Below are 20,693 nucleotides of genomic sequence, written 5' to 3' on the forward strand. Positions count from 1 at the left end.
AATTCAACCTTTTCAAACCTATTAGTTAATTGACTTCAATTAAATATAGGGACAACTGAATCCATTTGTCTTTGGTCCCCATTGCAAACTTTATATACTCCAAGCAAGAAGTCTACTCCTGTCCTGTGCTCTACCCAGTCCTGCGATCTTTACCTGTCGTAGGCCTGGTCTGTGCTTAAACTTGTGGTGGTGTCCTCGACATCTCCAATGAGCCAGTGGAAATTGCTATCCTCCAGCAGCCGTATATTTTTCCTCTCCTTCTCCGGGACATACCTTCCATCGGCATTCAAGTCTCCAAGTATCATAATGTTCTGTGGAAAGGAGGAGCCGTGAGGTGAGGTGTGACACAATTAAGCTCCCACTGCGCGGCCTCGGATTAAATTAAACCCAGAAATAACTGTCAGAAATATTAATGAATGATACTTAAATGTGCTGTATAACATTCCACTGCTCAGTATTTTAACACTACAACTCATTTACTTCAACGTTTACTTCAAATATGTTAATTCCCCTCTTAGAGGAAATATAAACCAAATACATTAAGCACATTCTTGCTAATGCGTTAACAGTTATTTCCAGGCGCGAATGTCTTATTTTAATAACGTGTAAGATAAACTGTAATGCTTTCCATTCTACTGCAAGATTTTTTTTCGTTCAGACCTTTTTTTTATTTTGTGTCTGCTCTATTAGTTCCTGAACCCAGCTGGTCTCAATGCACAAAAACATTTAGCAGGGTCCTACATACAAACATCAGGGAATAAGACATCCGATTATACAGTCGTGTGAGGCAAATTGAAAGTGAAGGGAGCTGAACTCTTTTAGACTTTACTTTCGACTTTAGAGAGACAGACCCTTCGGCCTACCGCACCCGCGCCGACCAGCGATCACCCCGTACACTAACCAACGCACACTAGAGACAATTTTTACAACTACAAACCTGTACGTCTTAGGAGTGTGGGAGAAAACCGGAACACCCGGAGAAAACTTACGCGGTCACAGGGAGCACGTACAAGTTCCATACAGACAGCGCCCGTGGTCAGGATCGAACCCAGGTCTCTGCCGCTGTTAGGCAGCAAATTTACCGTTGCGCCACTGTGCTGCGCTACTGTGCTGCCCCTATGGAAAAAGTCTACTTCATCCAAAGCTGAACCATCTGAATTTATGGTTAAGGAAGGTTTATAATGGGCAGGAAACGTTTAGAGGGATATGTGCCAAATGGGACCATCATAAATGGGGTATCCTGGCTGGCATGGACCAGTTGGATCGAAGGGCCTGTTTCCATACTGCGTGATTTACATTTGTATATCGTCTTTTATATCACAAGACCTTAATGATAAGTCGTCACTGTTACACATCTGATTACAGCAGCCATTTTGCATTCTTCAATCTTCCTCAGTGGCTGTCGGATAATGACCAGATATTCTGTTTTAGTGTTTGTGCTGGTGGACTCTAAAGAGAATTATGTTTCTCTTCATCATGCCAACACCATGGGATTTTGCACCATGAATAACCTGAGAGACCGAAGAAAGATTCATTTTTAACATAACAACAAAACATGTATGAAACTACTCAGCCATACAGCATCTATGAGAAAAATATTAACATTCAGGTCTGGTATCCTACATCCTTTTTTTAAGTTTTAGAGATACAATGTGGAAACAGGCCCTTCGACCCACCGAGTCCGTGACAACCTGCGATCCCTGTACACTACATGTGTGAGGTAAGCGAAACAAGTAGAGTAGTGATGGAAATTAGGAGGATTAAAGAAGAGGAGGTACGGACACTTTTGAAGAATATAAAAGTGGATAAGTCTCCAGGTCCTGATAGGATATTCCCTAGGACATTGAGGGAAGTTAGTGCAGAAATAGCAGGGGCTATGACGGAAATATTTCAAACGTCATTAGAAACAGGGATGGTGCCGGAAGATTGGCGCATTGCGCATGTTGTGCCTTTGTTTAAAAAAGGTTCTAAAAGTAAACCTAGCAATTATAGACCTATTAGTTTGACGTCTGTGGTGGGAAAATTAATGGAAAAGATACTTAGGGACAATATATATAATTATTTGGATAATCAAGGCCTGATTAGAAACAGTCAACATGGATTTGTGCCTGGAAGGTCATGTTTGACTAATCTTCTTGAATTTTTTGAAGAGGTTACCAGGGAAATTGATAAGGGCAAGGCTGTGGATGTTGTCTATATGGACTTCAGTAAGGCATTTGACAAGGTTCCACATGGAAGGTTGATTAAGAAGGTTAAATCGTTGGGTATTAATAGTGAGGTTGCAAGATGGATTCAACAATGGCTGAATGGGAGATACCAGAGGGTAACGGTTGACAATTGTATGTCAGGTTGGAGGCCAGTGTCTAGTGGAGTGCCCCAAGGATCTGTGTTGGGTCCACTGTTGTTTGTCATTTACATTAATGATCTGGATGATGGTGTGGCAAATTGGATTAGTAAATATGCAGATGATACTAAGATAGGTGGAGTAGTTGATAGTGAGGTAGATTTTCAAAGTCTACAGAGAGACTTGGGCCTTTTGGAAGGGTGGGCTGAAAGATGGCAGATGGAATTTAATGCTGATAAGTGTGAGGTGCTGCATTTTGGTAGGACAAATCAAAATAGGACGTACAGGGTAAATGGTAGGGAATTGAGGAATGCAGTGGAATAGAGGGATCTGGGAATAACTGTGCATTGTTCCCTGAAGGTGGAATCTCATGTGGATAGGGTGGTGAAGAAGGCGTTTGGTATGCTTGCCTTTATAAATCAGAGCATCGAGTATAGAAGTTGGGATGTAATGTTGAAATTGTACAGGGCATTGGTGAGGCCGAATCTGGAGTATGGTGTGCAGTTCTGGTCGCCAAATTATAGGAAGGATGTCGACAAAATGGAGAGGGTACAGAGGAGATTTACTAGAATGTTGCCTGGGTTTCAGCACGTAGGCTACAGAGAGAGGTTGAACAGGTTGGGTCTTTATTCTTTGGAGCGTAGAAGGTTGAGGGGGGACTTGATAGAGGTTTTAAAAATTTTGAGAGGGACGGACAGAGTTGACGTGGGTAGGCTTTTCCCTTTGAGAGTGGGGAAGATTCCAACAAGGGGACATAGCTTCAGAATTGAGGGACAAAGGTTTAGGGGTAACATGAGGGGGAACTTCTTTACTCAGAGGGTTGTGGCTGTATGGAATGGGCTTCCGGTGGAAGTGGTGGAGGCTGGCTCGATTTTATTATTTAAGAGTAAATTGGATGGGTATATGGATAGGAGGGGATTGGAGGGTTATGGTCTGAGTGCAGGTAGATGAGACTAGGTCAGGGAGAATGGTCGGCGTGGACTGGTAGGGCCGGACAGGCCTGTTTCCATGCTGTAGTTGTTATATGTTTGTTATATGTTACTAGCACTATCCTACACACTAGGGACAATTGACATTTTTACCGAAGCCAATTAACATACAATCCCACCTGGCTTTGAATTGTGGGAGGAAACCGGAGCTGTCAGAGAAAACCCATGGGGTCACAGGGAAAACGTACAAACTCTGCACAGACAGCACCTGTAGTCAGGATTGAACCCGGGTCTCTGGCGCAGTAAGACAGCAACTGTACCGCTGCACCTCCTGAAACCTTAGTATCTTTTTCTACACATGTCACCTGACCAGCTGATATTCATTTTTAACATCTCAGTTGAAAGTCAGAACCACTGACAATTCAACACTTCCTCATTACTCCTTTGGTGTGGCAGCCTAGATTTTAATTTTCATATAGGATTTGAAACTACATGCTTCTAATTTAGAAACGTAAGCGCTATTAACTGTGGCAAAGGTCAGATGAGGAGTTAGCTCCGAACACGGAGATGATTTGAACAGTGGAAAGTACTTTAAAATCAATGCTGAGGATTAGTGCTAAGCCTTAGGACAACTATCTGTCTGCATATGCTTTATGTCCCTAATCTCCATGTGCGTTCATTTACCTGTCTAAATAAATATTAGTTAGATTTTCTCTCAATTGTTTGAATGTTTGTAATTTTAAGCATTTTTGTGTTTCAAAAAAATGACTTTTAAATTGTTAACTATTAATTATTGATTAATAGTTAATTCATAAACTAGTTGGCTATTACAACCGTTTTGGTCATATCATGTCGTTCCTTTGATTATTTTTGAAGACGTGACCAAAAAGGTTGATGAAGGCAGAGCTGTGGATGTTGTGTACATGGACTTCAGTAAGGCGTTCGACAAGGTTCCGCGTGGTAGGCTGCTCTGGAAGGTTAGATCGCATTGGGTTCAAGGAGAGGTAGCTGAATGGATAGTAAATTGGCTCCATGGAAGGAAGCAACGAGTAATGGTGGAATGTTGCTTCTCAGACTGGATGCCTGTGACTAGTGGTGTGCCTCAGGGTTCGGTGCTGGGCCTGTTACTGCTTGTCATCTACATCAATGATTTGGATGAGAACATACCGGGCAAGATAGCAAGTTTGCTGACGATACAAAAGATAGTGGTTTTGCAGATAGTGAAGATGATTGTGAACGATTGCAGCAGGATCTGGATCGATTGGCCAGGTGGGCGGAGGAATGGTTGATGGAATTTAATACAGAGGAGTGTGAGGTGTTGCATTTTGGGACGTCGAACAAGGGCAGGACCTATACAGTAAATGGTAGGCCTCTGGGTAGTGTTGTAGAACAGAGGGATCTGGGAGTACAGGTGCCTTGAAGGTTGAGTCGCAGGTAGATAAGGTGGTCAAAAAGGCTTTTGACACTTTGGCCTTCATCAGTCAGAGTATTGAGTATAGAAGTTGGGAGGTCATGTTGCAGTTTGTATAAGCCGTTGGTGAGACCGCATTTCGAATATTGTGTTCAGTTCTGGGCACCATGTTATGGGAAAGATATTGTCAAGCTTGAAAGGGTTCAGAAAAGATTTATGAGGATGTTGCCAGGACTCGAGGGTGTGAGCTATAGGGAGAGGTTGAGTAGGCTGCATCTCTAATCCATTGAGCATGATCTTATAGAGGTGTCCAAAATCATGAGAGGAATGTAGGTTAATTGGCTGGGTAAATGTAAAAATTGTCCCTAGTGGGTGTAGGATAGTGTTAATGTACGGGGATCACTGGGCGGCACGGACTTGGAGGGCCGAAAAGGCCTGTTTCCGGCTGTAGATATATGATATGATATGATATGATATGAATAGATCGGGTAGATGCACAGAGTCTTTTGCCCAGAGTAGGAGAATCGAGGACCAAAGGACATAGGTTCAAGGTGAAGGGGAAAAGATTTAATAGGAATCCGAGGGGTAACTTTTTCACACAAAGTGGGTGTATGGAGCAAGCTGCCAAAGGAGGTAGTTGAGGCTGGGACTATCCCATCGTTTAAGAAACAGTTAGACAGGTACATGGATAAGACAGGTTTGGAGGGATATGGACCAAGCGCAGGCAAGTGGGATTAGTGTAGCTGGGACATTGTCGCCCGATGTGGGTGAGTTGGGCTGAAGGGCCTGTTTCCACACTGTATCAATCAATGACTCTGTTTGGAATTTTTACGTGTAGATTTACCAATTGTGGATATGTTAGCTGGTTGGGGTCAAATCCTTTTCAGGGATGGCACAGTGGCACAGCTGGTAGAGCTGCTGCCTCACAGCGCCAGTGGCCCAGGTTCGATCCTGACCTTGGGTGCTGTCTGTGTGGAGTTTGCACGTTCTTCCTGTGAACTCGTGGGCTTCCTCCATGTGGTCCGGTTTCCTCCCACATCTCAAAGGATGTGCGGGTTTATAGGTTAATTGGCCCGAGGTAAATTACCCTGAGTGCAGGGAGTGGATGTGAATGTGGGATAGCTTAGAACTAGTATGAACGGGTGATCGATGGTCAGCACGGACTCAGTGGGTTGAAGGGCCTGCTTCCATGCTGTATCTCTAAAATTATCTCCAAAACTAAAAATATCCTCTACATAACAGATGTGCGTGTTTTACACAGAGGGCGGTGAGTTCCTGGAATGTGCTGCCAGGTGTGGTGGTTGAATCAGATATGTTAAGAGAGAGAGATGTCTCAAGAGAGAGCTAGATAGAGCTCTTAAGGATAGCGGAGTCAGGGGGGTATGGGGAGAAGGCAGGAACGGGGTACTGATTGAGAATGATCAGCCATGATCACATTGAATGGTGGTGCTGGCTCGAAGGGCCGAATGGCCTCCTCCTGCACCTATTGTCTATTGTCTATGTTGGTGTCATTTGAAAAAACCTCTGGACAGGCATTTGGATATGCACGGAATGGAAGGATATGACATGAGCAGGTAGATAAGTGATGGTCTTGGCATCATGATCGGCCCAGATATTGTGGGCCGAAGGGCCTGTTCTTGTGCAGCACTGTTCTATGATCTATGGTCTATCGGATTCACCACCGACTACAAATTGAGGACCTCTGTGTGCTTTCATGTCTCGTTCGAACCATCCTTATTGGGTTACTGCACATTTCTTTGGTATAAATTCAATCTGTCACTTTCCATTCAAGCTGTTGGTATCTCCCTGCACTCTGCGGCCCCTCTCTTCGCTAATAACCACAAAGCTAGTTTTTGTTATCATCCTCAAATTTGAGTGCCGTTTGTAGTCCTTTGCAATCAGTCATCAGGCAAAAACTCGGGCAGAGAAGGCAAATAATCATTGATCTGTCCTTCATGTCACAAGGTGAGCTTTGAGGAAGCTTAGGTGTCCGTTTTGAAAAGGAGGGCATTTCAGAGACTTCTAAAACAGTGACAGCTACGTAAAGAGTTGAATTTTCCAAACAGCGTCGTCTTGTCAATGGACTTAAAACAAATTTCCTCACACAGGGAATGGGTAACACTCACGATAGACGAGAACAAAGTGCGTGAGGACGGATGAACTAACATGAGCTGAGTAGTCCTCGTGGTCCATCATTGCCTTGTGAACTACAAGCTGGTAATTGGAACCAGATTTGACTGGTCGGTAATTACCTGTGAGCTGTCAATCTTTGCAAGACGCAGCGTGCACACACACACACACACACACAGAGAACTAAAGAAGACAATGCCTTGGGGAAGGCTGCGAGCAGAAGTGAGATATCTGAAATGGGAAAAGCACACACTGGACGTGAGAGACAAACCGAAGGAAATTAATCACACAGAAAAGAAGGTAAAGCATAAAGAAACAAAGCAAATTAGAGAGGAAGGCACCCCACTGGTTTTGTCAACAGTTTGTAGGAAAATTAGTAGTTTTTCTATATTGCAATCTACCATCTCCCTCATTAGAGACCCTCGGACTATCATTAATCGGACTTTTCTGGCACTAAACGTTGTTCCCTTTATCATGTATCTGGATACTGTCAGCGGCTTGATTGTAATCAGGTTTAGTCTTTCCGCAGAAGATAGACACAAAATGCTGGAGTAACTCAGTGGGGCAGGCAGCATCTTTGGGAAAAAAAAATAGGTGAAGTTTCGGGTCGAGACCCTTCTTTCAACCCTGAAGACGTCTGACGAAGGGTCTCGACCTGAAATGTAGGTCTGGAGAAGGTTCTCCAGAGATACTGCCTGACCCGCTGAGTTACTCCAGCATTTTATGTCTATCTTCAGTATCAACCAACATTTGCAACTCCTCCCTACACATCGTCTTTCCGTTGACTAGATAGCACGCAACAAAAAACTTTTCATTGTACCTGTAACACGTGACAATAAACAATACTAAACTAAACTAAATAAAGGAGTGTTCAAACAACTGAATCCCAAGTGGGAGAATGTCCAGTATTATGATTTTTGTTTTACATTCCTACAAGAGTATAAGTGGAATTGGCTGTTGCCTGTACCCTATTTATTTTTTTGGTCTTCGTTTATTATTTGAAACTGTTGTACAATGTGATCTATGGAGAGACGAGAACTCCATTGTTAGGTTGGCTCAAAGGAATCAGAAGTGTTTTGATTAATTTGCCAACATTCCAATTATCCTACTTGTAAACGATTGTTGAACATTACACCTTGGGTTCTGGTTCAAAATATAGTTCTGAGTCAGGAAACATAATGGGGGGAAAATGGTTTTGAACAAGTTTGTTTTCACATTTCCTATTCGTCAGGATAATGGACTGGAATTTAAAATGGTGAGAACAATGCATTCATTGTTAACCATTTAACGTTTAGGCAACACAAATGTACATTTAAAATGCATTCTGGAACTATGGGCGTTGAGGTCAGTGATATAGTTTCCCCTCCACAGGGTTAAAACCTGTATCAAGGCAATATACATGAGGTTAATGAATCAATAACAACACTTTCTACAAATATTTTACACTTACTAGTTTGCTCTGACAATAACTCAAAATATTATGGATAGAACAGGTTTCGAGGGATATGAGCGAAACACAGGCAGGTGGGACTAATGTAGATGGGGCATGTTGGTTGGCGTGGGCAAGTTGGGCCGAAGGGCCTGATTCCACATTGTAGGACTCCATGACTATTACTTCATTGACTACTGAAGAGCAAATGATTTTTTAGACTTTGTTTCATTTTTTGTAAACCAGTATTTGGTTCTTGATTCCCGTAACCCGGGAAAAAGACATTGTACATTCACACTATCTATTTCCCCAAGACTTTATACACCTCTGTAGAATCACCCCACAGCCTCCTAACATAATTAAACTGATTGTGTAGCCACTCTGAGACTGCTGGCAGTCATTATTCAGTCTATTGGCAAAAATATGGTAACATGGCAAGGATAAAAATATAATCGTCGATAGTTAACTTGCATCATATAATTCTGGGATCTGTGCAGTAAAAATTAAATCCATAAATGAAACAATCCTGAATAGTTTCGTGCTGTTTAGGTTGGTTTAATTTAGTTTAGGAAAACAGCATGGAACAGGCCCTTTGGCCCATCGAGTCCATGCTGTCCAAATGTCATCTGTACACTAGCACCAGGAACAATTTTACAGAAGCCAGTTAACCTACAAACATGCACGTCTTAGTTCTGTCATCTAAGAAAGCATAAAGCACATATTTAAAGATGTAGACATACCTCTGTTTCCCACTTCTCTCTGACTTTCATAACAACATCGTAGAGTTCATCAATTTCTTTGACTGCGTCCGTAGGTTTTGTGTGTTGAGGAATGAGGACAAAATCTTGCACCACTGTTATGGACATGAAACCCCAAACTAATGTTAGTCAATTGTAGAATGGTTCTATGTTACTAGTTCTGTTATCCCTCTTTTGCATCTACCTCAACATTCTGTTGAGTTAATCAAGCATTTTGATTACACTTTCTGGTCTTAGCGGCTAAATTTCATAAAGGTCACAGAGGACAACCAGAGCCGTGAATAATGCTCAGGAAATCTACTGAATCAAAGTTTTCTGTTGCAAAGAACAATTCATGTTTAAGGCAATCAGGCTTCATATCACACTGATCAGTTAATGCAGGATCTTTGCAGATACAGGAATTTTTACTTTAGTTCAGTTTTAGTTTAGAGATGCGGCGCGGAAACGGGCCCTTTGAGGAAGGATATTCTTGCTATTGAGGGCGTGCAGCGTAGGTTTACTAGGTTAATTCCCGGAATGGCGGGACTGTCATATGTTGAAAGACTGGAGCGACTAGGCTTGTATACACTGGAATTTAGAAGGATGAGAGGAGATCTTATCGAATCGTATAAGATTATTAAGGGGTTGGACACGTTAGAGGCAGGAAACGTGTTCCCAATGTTGGGGGAGTCCAGAACAAGGGGCCACAGTTTAAGAATAAGAGGTAGGCCATTTAGAACTGAGATGAGGAAAAACTTTTTCAGTCAGAGAGTTGTGAATCTGTGGAATTCTCTGCCTCAGAAGGCAGTGGAGGCCAATTCTCTGAATGCATTCAAGAGAGAGCTAGATAGAGCTCTTAAGGATAGCGGAGTCAGGGGGTATGGGGAGAAGGCAGGAATGGGGTACTGATTGAGAATGATCAGCCATGATCACATTGAATGGCGGTGCTGGCTCGAAGGGCTGAATGGCCTCCTCCTGCATCTATTGTCTATTGTCTTCAGCCCTCCAAGTCCGTGCCGACCAGCGATCCCCGTTCCACTAGCTCTATCCTATACACTAGGGACAATTTTACAATTTTTACCAAAGCCAATTAATCTGCAAACCTATACTTCTTTGGAATGTGTGTAGGGAGTGGATGAGAAAGTGGGACAACATAAAACTAGTGTGAATGGGTGATTGATGGTCAGCGTGGATTCGGTGGGCCTACGGGCTTGTTTCCCTGTATCTCTGAAGTCAACAAGTCCCTGAGTAAGGTGATAACTGCAGATAACATGCTCAGTGAATCTCCCAGTGCAGTTCAAAATAACCAGGTTTCCAGCTGCTAAAATGCTCAAATAATGACATGGGTATTTAGACTGTGAAATCTCACCTATCTTGGAGCCTGACTCAGTCTTTTTATCTTTGAACATTCCCAATGCTATTTAATTGGAAGCATAACTTTGTGAAGCTCTTATGGCACATTTTGTGCAGGCCTGTCAGACTGCTGATCAAAAGGCCATCTGGTCATTTTCACCAGACTACATTCCGTCCATACAATGCACAAAAAACCCCATTTAAAAAGCATGTGTAGGAAGGAACAGCAGATGCTGGTTTACACCGAAGATAGACACAAAATGCTGGAGTCATTCATACAGCCACTATACTGGGAATAGTACAGGTCCACCAATGATTTTCCAGCATCCGTGTTTCCAGAGCCTTTCTGGATTATCCATTTTGCCAGAGCGACAGAGGTCACGGCCTCTGAGCGGAGTCGAACGGTATTGGAATGGTCCGCCTGGACCGCCAAGGGGCCAAGATACCGGCCGCAAAGTCGGCCTCAGATGTCGGCTATGGGAACGGATCTGGTGGCCTCAACCAGGCTGGAGTTCCAGAGCCCCGGCCGCGGAGGCAAATCCGCCCCGCTGATCGGCCACCGAAGTTCCGATGAGGTCGAGATCGGCCGCCTCACCCGTCCTGGGCTCCACATTTTTGGGGGTACTTCCGATGGAGATTTCAAGTGCGCTCTTGTGATTTTGTCTGGATTAAAGGAAGTGCCGGACCACTAGTAGCCTGAAAATCGGTGGTGGACCTGTATCTATAATTTAAAATATGTGGCAGTAATAGGAGTAATGGTGCCAGCAAGAGGTCACATGCGAGTAACACTGCATATCTTGGCCTAAATATTGCTATTTGTCCTCCACATCCCTTCATTTCCTGGGAAATTGTCCTGGGTTCTTGGCCTCTCTGCCTACGATGCTGAGGACATCCACTGGGATGTGATTTACAGATATGGTGTAACCAGCATCCCATGCATATTCATGAGACTGCAAGGACCTTTACCTGTGGTTGGTGATGTGAACTGAATCACAAATGGTTCTCTGGAGAAAGCATCTTCATCACCCGGTTGCATATCTTCGTATTGAAAGGTTCTCTTCAATTGCACGATATCATCACTACAAGGAGAATACATGAATGAATCAAGTCAAATAGTTACATGGATTAAGCCGAACAGGACTCTAAACTGAAGATATCAGAGTTGATCAAAAAACTGTCTCAGGACAAAAAAGACACACAAAATGTTGGAGTAACTCAGCGGGGCTGGCAGCATCTCTGGAGAAGAGGAATATAGACAATAGACAATATGTGCAGGAGGAGGCCATTCGGCCCTTCGAGCCAGCACCGCCATTCAATGTGATCATGGCTGATCATTCTCAATCAGTACCCCGTTCCTGCCTTCTCCCCATACCCCCTGACTCCGCTATCCTTAACAGCTCTATCCAGCTCTCTCTTGAATGCATTCAGAGAATTGGCCTCCACTGCCTTCTGAGGCAGAGAATTCCACAGATTCACAACTCTCTGACTGAAAAAGTTTTTCCTCATCTCAGTTCTAAATGGCTTCCCCCTTATTCTTAAACTGTGGCCCCTTCCGTTTTGGGTTGGAACTCATCGTCAGACTTGAAACATCACCTATTCCTTTTCTGCAGAGGTGTCTGACGTGTTGAGTTACTCCAGCATTTTGTGTCTATCTCCAGTATAAGCCAGCTTCTGCAGTTTCTTCCTGCTCAGGAAAAAAAGAGTTTAGCCTGAAGTAAACGTACAATTAATTACTGTGAAATCGCATTACTAGCACATATTTTAAATTACAGATATGATTCCCAGTATAATGACAGTATGAATAGTGGCAATAAAAATCATATCTCCCCAATCACCACTAATGTTGCAGACACTAAGAACTCTAGAATACTAAACAACCACAGTCGTTTATCATTCTCTATCTTTAAATTAGCACAAAACCCGTATAAAACAGGTAACCAAAATTGAAACACCAGTCTATTGACACCCCCAAAATAAAAATTGTGACCCCCACTCTCTTTCTGTATGTAATTCCTTGAAGCAGAATAAAGTCAATATGTTTCTGCACCATGGAGGCTTGAGGAACTGCAGATGCTGGTTTACAAAAAAAAGACACAAACTGCTAGAGTAACTCAGAAGGTCAGGCATCATCTCTGGAGAACATGAAGAGGTGAATTTTTGTGTTGGGACCCCTCTTCAGGCTGAAGGATCCCACCCCAAAGCGTCCCCTATTCTTGCAAAATCATCTGAAGAAGGGTCCCAATCCGAAACATTACCTATTCAGCTGCTCCAGTTTCCACCCATATCCCAAAGACACATGTAGTTTAAAATGGCCACTGTAAATGGCCCCGAGTTTTCAGGTCGAATCTGGGGAACTCGATGTCAATGGGAGGAGAATCAAATGGGTTAGTGTAGGATTAGTGTAAGTAGCTGCTTGGTAGTTGACACAAACACTGGGCTGAAAGGTCTTCTTCTGTGCTGTACAACTCCACGACTCTACAAGGTGTTGCAAGATGCATCAGCAACCCCAACAAGAAAGAACAAAGAAGAAAATTGACAGCAAGAGGGGATGAGCTGCGATAGTTTTTTAAACAAAGAATGATTAAGGTTGTTGACTGTTCTGCAGTTCATGACGTCTGCGACGTTAGTGGTGTTTGGGGAGATTTTATTTTCACTGCCACTATTCATACATGCCATTGTTCTTGGAATTGTATCTGTGATTTACAATGTGTGCCAGGAATGGGACTCCACATTAATCATTTATTTCAGGCACAAATCTTTCACTCCCAAGCACAAGTATAATCAGGTACGAGTGGAGGACTCTGCCCATTAACTTGTCAATGTACTATGAAGTGGGAGGATGCGATTTCTAAGCTCCTTCCAACTCATTTTGAATGCATTGAGTTGAACCAGCAACCTGACACACAGAGGTGAAATATTGCATGTTTATGATTGTATTCAATCATATGCAGCTGATCAAACTGCTGCCTCACAGCGCCATTGACCCATGCTCGATCCTGACTACGGGCACTGTCTGTGTGGAGTTTGCACATCTTCCCTGTGACCATGTGGGTTTTCTGCTGATGTTCTGGTTTCTTCCCGCATGCCAAAGACGTGCAGGTTTGTTGATTAATTGGCGTCTGCAAATTACCCCATGCAGGTACAGCAGGCAGTGAAGAAAGCTCATGGCATGTTGGCCTTGCGAGAGGATTTTAATTTAGGAGCAAGGAGGTCCTACTGCAGTTGTACAGGGCCCTGGTGAGACCACACCTGGAGTATTGTGTGCAGTTTTGGTCTCCTAATTTGAGGAAGGACATTCTTGCTATTGAGGGAGTGCAGCATAGGTTAATTCCCGGAATGGTGGAACTGACATATGAGGAAAGAATGGGTCGACTGGAATTCAGAAGGATGAGAGGGGATCTTATAGAAACATATAAAATTCTTAGAAGATTGGACAGGCTGGATGGAGGAGAAATGGTCCCGATGTTGGGGGTGTCCAGAACCAGGGGTTACAGTTTAAGAATAAGGGGTCGACCATTTAGGACTGCGATGAGGAAAAACGTTTTCACCCAGAGTGTTGTGAATCTGTGGAATTCTCTGCCACAGAAGGCAGTGGAGGCCAATTCAATGGATGTTTTCAAGAGAAAATTAGATTTAGCTCTTGGGGCTAAAGGAATCAAGGGATATGGGGATAAAGTAGGAACGGGGGACTGGATGAGCATCCATGATCACATTGAAGGGCCGAATGGCCTACTCCTCCACCTATTTTCTATGCTTGGAGTGGATGAGGAGGTGGAATAACATTGAACTAGTGTGAATGAGTGATCGATGGTTGGCGTGGGCTCCGTGGGCCAAAGGGCCTGTTTCCATGCTGTATCTTTCAATATTTCAATGGTCAAGGAAATATACTTATCGACAATAGACAATAGGTGCAGGAGTAGGCCATTCGGCCCTTCGAGCCAGCACCGCCATTCAATGTGATCATGGCTGATCATTCTCAACCAGTACCCCGTTCCTGCCTTCTCCCCATACCCCCTGACTCCGCTATCCTTAAGAGCTCTATCTAGCTCTCTCTTGAATGCATGCAGAGAATTGGCCTCCACTGCATTCTGAGGCAGAGAATTCCACAGATTCACAACTCTCTGACTGAAAAAGTTCTTCCTCATCTCAGTTCTAAATGGCCTACCCCTTATTCTTTGACTGTGGCCCCTTGTTCTGGACTCCCCCAACATTGGGAACATGTTTCCTGCCTCTAACGTGTCCAACTCCTTAATAATCTTATACGTTTCGATAAGATCTCCTCTCATCCTTCTAAATTCCAGTGAATAAATAAAAAATATTGCAGAGAAAAGTACTTCTAGTTATCAAACATATTTAAATAGTAAACATTGGCAATAGTACAACAGGTCCACCACTGATTTTCCGGCAATTGGTGTCTCCTTTAATCCGGACAAAATTACGAGACTGGACTTGAAGTTCACTGGGCGGCCACAGATGGTGCTGCGTATTCTTTAGTTTAGTTTAGAGATACAGCGCGGAAACAGGCCCTATCGGCCCACCGGGTCCACGCCGACCAGCGATCCCCACGCATTAACACTATCCTATACCCACTAGGGACAATTTGCATGCAAGACTTCTCCCTCCGTCCCAAAATAGCTATTTGTTTACATCTGCAGTTGTTGGTGGTGATCCATCAGTCTGAAGAAGGGTCTCGACCCGAAACGTCACCCATTCCTTCTCTCCTGAGATGCTGCCTGACCTGCTGAGTTACTCCAGCCTTTTGTGAATAAATACCTTTCATCAGTTTTGTGCAATTATTATTTTGCTTTCATTTAACCCGAGCCATGGTTTCTAAACAAGGTCCAAATGACAGTGTCAAGTTTAAACACATTTATTTAACATTAAATATTTGTTTTATTTACTTTTTTAGTTGTCCATGGTGCTTCAGAGACATGGGAAGGGTATACATGGGAAGTGGGACAGAGGTGTATTGTTATTATGTGACCTCTGTTAGTCTGGCAAAATGGATACTCCGACAATGCTCTGGAATCAGGGGGGGCCAGGTGGACCTGTATTAGTAAAATCTGAAGATAGACACAAAAAGCTGGAGTAACTCGGCGGGACAGGCAGCATCTCTGGAAGAAGGACTGGGTGTAAAATCTGCATGCCCTGCCTCTCATTGATTTCTGTTTATAAATTCCCTTGACCATATTTGAATGGGAAAAAATGCAGGTAAAAGCATCACACTCTTATTACACTCTCCCAAGAATACAGATTACACATATATTTTGGAAGGAAAAAGTTAGAATGAAATGGATAACTTTAAAAATTGAAGCAAATTCCTATCAATCCCATATAACATGAGAGATTGACTGGCATTTTTTTCTCAAATATTGTAAGAATTAGGTGCAAATAGGTGGTATATTTCTCAGAATTATCCTATAATTAATAGAAGATAGGCACAAACTGCTGGAGTTACTCAGCAGGACAGGCAGCATCTCTGGAGAGAAGGAATGGGTGACGTTTCGGGGTCAAGACCCTTCTTCATAATTAATATCCATGTTATTAAAATCTCCACCTCTCACAATAATTTCTTCAGCTGTGGTTAGTTAGTAAGACTGAATTGATCTTCAGTTGGGAAGATTCACTCAGAAATCTCGAACCTGCCTTCAGAAGGCAATGGAACCATAAACTTGTTTACAACATACCTTCCCACGAACTTGCCGTAAATCACTAGTGTTGGTTTGAAAAAGACTTTGTTGAGGTGTCTCATTACTTGGCTACTGGCCAAAGATCTGTTTCCACATCTCAATTAAAATGAAATTCAAGCTTTATACAGCTAGGAGATAGAGTGCTGAAACATGTCTGGCTACGTTTAAGAAATCTCTCTGTACTTTCCTTGTCAATTAACACAGGCATTTCCAGTCGCCACTTTACAGAAGGATGTGGAGGCTTTGGAGAAGAGGTTTACCAGAAAGCTACCTTAATTACGGGGTTATAGACACCAGGAGGCTTTGGAAATGTGTAAGCCAATCTGCTCACAATGAAATCCAACAACCAGCAATGAGATCATAACTCTATAATAGGAATTAGTGGTATACATAGGTGAATATTGATAAGAACAGCAAATAGAACAGTACCATTGGCATTTTTGTGTCTACTTGAGTGTAGTATGGATGGACAATAAATACCAACCTTGCCTATTACATTCAAATCCAAACAGACAGACAGACAGACAAGGAATTGCAGAGTCTGGTTTATACTGAAGATAGACACAAAATGCTGGAGTAACTCAGTGGGTCAGGGACGTCTCTGGAGAAATGAAATAGGTGACGTTTCCGGTCGAGACCCTTCTTCAGACAGATAGATAAATAAAAACAGCAGGCCTCAATTAAATGCGTAGACTTCTAGAGTGGGCCTTGTTACCACATTAGACACAGAGGAAGCCAAACCCAGGGAGTAAGGTCATCTTGATGATCATTTCACTTATTCACTGAATGATCCTGTCTATGGTTAACTTCAAGGATTGGAAACATCTATTTGTAATTAGGGTAGATAAAGACCATCTGGTTACTGAACACTATGAATTCCAAAGAAACTCCAAACTGCCAACTGCCTTGGTTGCAATATGGACCGGGCTTTGTTTTGGTTTTTGCATTATATCTTTTTTTCTTCATTATTGAAATTGTTTATGTTTGTTCATTATATTATCTATTGACTACCATGTTTACAAACCTGTTGTGCTGCTGCAAATAAGAATGTCATTGTTCTATTTCGGTACATATGACAATAAAATGCTTGACTCCTGACTCTTGACTCTGATCACGAGAGAGTGAGTCATACAGCATAGAAACAGGCCCTTCGGCCTAACTTGCCCACATGTCCCATCTACACTAGTCCCACCTGTCCACGTATGTCCTACATCCCTCTAAAACTGTGCTATCCATGTACAAGTCTAAATGTTGTAATAGTATCAGCCTCAACTACCTCCTCCGGCAGCTCGTTCTATACACCCCTCAGGTTCGTATTAAATCTTTTTTCACCTCATCTTAAACCTATGTCCTCTGGTTTTCAATTCCCCTACTCTGGGCAAGAGAATCTGTGAATTTACCTGATCTATTCCTCTCATGATTTTGTACACTAGTGGATAATTATTGGATCCAGACACCAAAGTCTGTTAACACTGAAAATTTAATAAAGTATATAAATTATTGGCATTGCAGAGATAAGTTTGCAGTGTTTCAGGGCTCTGCAGACAACAGACGCCTCTGACTTGAATCTAGAAGATACATACTTATGTCAGAATTGAGGATAGCCATATGATGGCTCCACTCCTGTGCTAAACCTTCTTAGGTTTACACAGCACAGCAGCTAATGCAAGCATATAACCAAATTAGGACATCTCCCTCATCTAATAATCCAAATGCAAAGCTTTTTTACAGGTTTGTGAGTCATTACCAGGGTCAATCAATATGAATGTCTCTACTAAGCCTTTAGACTTTACCTTAGAGATACAGCATGGAAACTGGGCCCTCGTCCCACTGAGTCTGTGCCGACCAGCAATCACCCGTACACTATTACTATCCTACACAATAGGGACAATTTACAATTTTTACCAAAGCCAATTAACCTGCACATCTTTGGAGAACCTGATAACTATTCTCATTTATTTGCGTGCAAATCAAGAGATTTGAATTTCAGCTTACGCTGCAAGTGACCATTGTCTGAGAGAAGTGTAAAAGCAGCTTTGGACTTGCTTGTAAAGTGCATTTAAGACATCGTACACACTCTACGCTTTTGTGGTGAAATGCATTGCATTGTAGAAAACAATTCCTATGCAACAGGGTACCCTTTTAAAGTCTGTGTTACAACTGCTGCTCACCAGGGTGCAGTCAATTTCCCCAACAAAGGATATGCCATGAAATTTGGATGATCAGCCATGATCATATTGAATGGCAGTGCTGGCTCGAAGGGCCGAATGGCCTACTCCTGCACCTATGTTCTCTGTTTCTATGCCATCTTAGCCCATCAACTGGGTGGAAGACGCTGATGTTTGTCGTCTTTGTTGCAAATTCTAACACAGCGGTTGTATCACCAATGTAGACACAAAATGCTGGAGTAACTCAGCGGGTCAGGCAGCATTTCAGGAGAGAAGGAATGGGTGACGTTTCGGGTCAAGACCCTTCTTCAGACTGATCCATCAGTCGATCAGTCTGAAGAAGGGTCACGACCCGAAACGGCACCCATTCCTTCTCTCCCGATATGCTGCTTGACCCGCTGAGTTACTCCAGCATTTTGTGTCTACATTCGATTTAAACCAGCATCTGCAGGGTTTTTTTCCTATTGTATTACCAATAGCTGGCCAAAAACAGGTGTAGGCTGATGGGGCTTTTTGCCCTCGTATTTTGTGCTGCCGAAATTTTCACTAATGAATTGAGTATTGCTTCAGTTCATCCCTGCAGCAGAGTCCTTAACGTTTGATCCATCTAATCTCCGACTCTGTGGCGCTGTACAGTACCAAACGTTCGTTGAGCCTTGTCAAGTGTCACTTCTTCTGGAACGGATCTGCCGTTCTGAAGCATCACAATTTGATTTCTTTTTCAGCCTTAAATGTGTAATTGAAGAAAAATAAATGATTGATAGCCAATGCAGACTCATTGGACCAAAGGGCCTGATTCTGTGCTGTATGACTCGATGATTCAGTTCTTTTTTACATGAATGTTCTTGCATTTCTCAGCTAATTGATCAGCCACCTATAACAAACTATAGTTCTTGAACAATCGCCTCTCAGACTTTCTCTTTCCAAATGCTAGCTTAATTGGAGACTTTTCCTCAATTTTTAGCTTCCAGAAATTCTTCTTGTTCTCTCTTATTTAATACATTCACAGTGAGTAGTTTATCGGGTTCAGTAAACTTTGCAATATTACATGAATCTTTAACCAAGGCAGTGAACAATTAAATAGCTAGCTTCAATGCAAAGCCTTTCTGAACATGAACAGATTTAATGATATTGGTTCATTATTGTCACCTTCATTGAGACACAGTAAAAAAAAAAAGGTTGTTTCATTTGCTATCCTGCCATATCAAACATTGGTAGGGCAGACGAGAAAAAATAAACAGAGTGCAGATTATAATGTTGGAGCCACACTGAAAGTGGAGATAAAAAACAGTGCAAGGGCAGCAAGGAAGTGGATTGGAATATTGTGAAATCCATCCTTGCATATGAGCTTTGCCTCTCACGACTGTGCACATTGTTTCAGACCAGTGCAAGGATAGTTTCCTGACCAAACTTCCTCCCTCAACCATTTACACCAAAGATTGACACAAAATGCTGGAGTAACTCAGCAGGTCGGGCAGCATCTCTGAAGAAAAGAAATGGGTGACGTTTCAGACTCTGAAGATGTCTGAAGAAGGGTCTGGACCCGAAACGTTACCTATTCCTTTTCTCCAGAGATGCTGCCTGACCTGCTGAGTTGCTCCAGCATTTTATGTCTAACTTGGGTGTAAACCAGCATTTGCGGCTCCCTCCTACACAGTCTTTCCACTGACTGGATAGCACGCAACAACCTTTTCACTGTACCTTGGTACACCAGCAATCCCCATACACGAGCCACCATCCTACACACTGGGGACAATTTACAGAAGCCAATTAACCTACAAACGTACGTGCCTTTGGAATGTGGGAGGAAACCCACGCTATCACAGGGAGAACGGACAAACTCCGTACAGACAGCACCCATAGTCAGGATCAAACCCGTGTCTCTGGCGCTGTAAGGCAGCAACTCTATCGTTGTGTCACTGTCCTGACATCTGCAATTATTTTAATTAACATTAATCTTTCTTTGTTTAATCTGTTTGAAAATTTATAGCGATGTTTGGTGCAGTAAAGCAAACTGTGATAATGCTCAGCAGATATAATAGGGCTGTATTTTTTTAATTTGACTCATTTGATTGAAAGCACACTGGATTAGTTTCCAAGCTGGTTTTTCAACCCTTCACACAAGATTTATTCTCCTCTGCTCATTCTCTGGGTTTCCTGCTCCATGTCGACATTAAAATTGCCACTCTATTCATAATCTGTATTTGTTAAAGATTTTAAGCAAATTTTAATTGCATCAGGTACTTGGGTGCTCCTTTGAGTTTGAAATGTTTCCCATTGTTGTTTCACTCACCGATAAATGAAGAGATATTGCTCCTTGTATCTTCCTCGCCCGAGGCGGTTGCTTAGTACGGAGGAGTAACGATTTGCAGCCTGTCTGGAAATGAGAAGAAATGAAAAATTAAACACAAAGGGTAGCAAGCCTATTCTTGAGACAGACACAAAGTGCTGGGGTAAATCAGCAGGCCAGGCAGCAGCTCTGGAGACATGTGATTAGGTGGC

At 42.7% G+C, this 20,693-nt stretch overlaps 1 protein-coding gene across 1 annotated transcript in view; it reads right to left on the bottom strand.

Annotated features, from left to right (window-relative positions):
* The window catches only part of dnase1l4.1 (deoxyribonuclease 1 like 4, tandem duplicate 1), a 46,704-nt gene that overhangs the window by 16,969 nt on the left and 9,042 nt on the right, over nt 1–20,693 (bottom strand). Inside the window, exons 3-6 of the mRNA XM_078414144.1 lie at nt 20,485–20,568; nt 11,300–11,412; nt 8,984–9,096; nt 154–311 (exon numbers count right to left, since the gene is read on the bottom strand). Coding sequence (XP_078270270.1) covers nt 154–311; nt 8,984–9,096; nt 11,300–11,412; nt 20,485–20,568 — 468 coding nt within the window. The remainder of the gene's footprint in view (nt 1–153; nt 312–8,983; nt 9,097–11,299; nt 11,413–20,484; nt 20,569–20,693) is intronic.

This window comes from Rhinoraja longicauda, chromosome 17 (assembly GCF_053455715.1).
Source record: "Rhinoraja longicauda isolate Sanriku21f chromosome 17, sRhiLon1.1, whole genome shotgun sequence".
Classification (NCBI taxonomy): domain Eukaryota; kingdom Metazoa; phylum Chordata; class Chondrichthyes; order Rajiformes; family Arhynchobatidae; genus Rhinoraja; species Rhinoraja longicauda.